At 35.0% G+C, this 1,425-nt stretch overlaps 1 protein-coding gene across 1 annotated transcript in view; it reads right to left on the reverse strand.

Annotated features, from left to right (window-relative positions):
- The window catches only part of LOC106955596 (ephrin-B2a), a 20,046-nt gene that overhangs the window by 7,165 nt on the left and 11,456 nt on the right, over window positions 1–1,425 (reverse strand). Inside the window, exon 4 of the mRNA XM_015045858.1 lies at window positions 767–859. Coding sequence (XP_014901344.1) covers window positions 767–859 — 93 coding nt within the window. The remainder of the gene's footprint in view (window positions 1–766; window positions 860–1,425) is intronic.

Raw genomic sequence — 1,425 nt, forward strand, 5'->3', positions numbered from 1 at the left:
TTTGAGCACCTGCCCGTTTAGTGGTCTCTGCACGGCCCTGACGTGATGACTATAGTAGAGCCACAACTGGATATTTTAGCCACCTTGATACACTTGAGCCTAAGAAATCAGGCTTAGAGTTGAATTTAGGTATGGACTTATCACAGCTCCATTAGCATCATAAAAAACAAGTGATTCTAAACTGCTCTTATCATTTAAGCAACTCAGACTTATGCTTTTAAAGAAAAACTGAACTGGGGATTACTGTTTATGCATTTGTTTAGACTCAGCTGGATTACTGTAATTATTTCTTTATCTGTTCTCACAAATCAGTTTTAGCTCAACTTCAGATTCATACAAGTGAGTGAGTCCACATCACTCCAGTTTTAGTTTTTTTTGCCCTGCAGGGTTTGATCCTTCAAGTTAGTGGCACCTACTCTATCAATTTAATGAAAAGACACTGGCAGTTCATAAAATGGAGCTGCTGTAACCCCAGTTAGATTTATTTCCTCAATGTTTTTGAATTTTAAAATCAATTTGAATAATTTGTATGTTGATTTTAATCATACTATTCTCCTATTTTCTGTGAATTACTTTTGTGCTTTTATCTGTGGAAAGTACATTGTAAATAATTCTTATCTTTACTTACAAGCTAAAATTGGTATCAGCCAGTAAAAAGCAATTTTGTGCATCTCTAATTAATAAAACACACCTTCAAACTGATTTGTTAAACGTCCAAGATTTTGCTGTAAAACAAACAGCTTTACTATATTTTCCACATTCTTGCCTTTCGAGAAGACGTCCTTGGTTTTGGTCTTTGGTGGTGCAGGTGGGAACCTGGTTGGTGACTCCTGAAGCGTTAAAAGTGAATCAGAGGAGTCTGGAATATAAAGCACATCACATGGAGCAGATTAGAAAGAGCACACACGTCTTCAGATGCACCGTGTAGGTGGGTTCATGTCATGTAATGAGTCAGTGAACATCACTGAAACCACAGTGATGTCGTTCCTGTGGTTAGTCATTTTTGTTTCACGTCAGTGTGTAAGTATAAAAAAAAAAACTAAAAGAGGTAAATGCAGATTTGGGTAAAATAGAAGTGGAAAAAAAAGAGTTTCTAACCCAATCAAGCCACAGCAAAGTTCTGCTTTCAGTCACGTCTGGGACTTTAATTTTTCTTGCCTGGAAAAATTATAATTTTAAGCACCTACACAAGGATAGCAGATGGCAAAATGAAACCTGTTCTGATATGTCTTAAATGATATGATGTTTTTATTGAATCAACATAAAATAATGTGTTTCTAAGATAAAATAAGTGTCATTGTGCCCATATGCAGCCGAAGGTCAGTTTGTTTACAGGTCCAAATGGATTTTTAAAGCTAAAATTACAAAGGTAGCTAATTATATAACAAGTAAGAAAAAAATAAAATAAAGAAGAAAAAATAGAAC

The sequence above is a fragment of the Poecilia latipinna genome, unplaced genomic scaffold, assembly GCF_001443285.1.
Source record: "Poecilia latipinna isolate Pla-1442-1.1 unplaced genomic scaffold, P_latipinna-1.0 Scaffold752, whole genome shotgun sequence".
Taxonomy (NCBI): domain Eukaryota; kingdom Metazoa; phylum Chordata; class Actinopteri; order Cyprinodontiformes; family Poeciliidae; genus Poecilia; species Poecilia latipinna.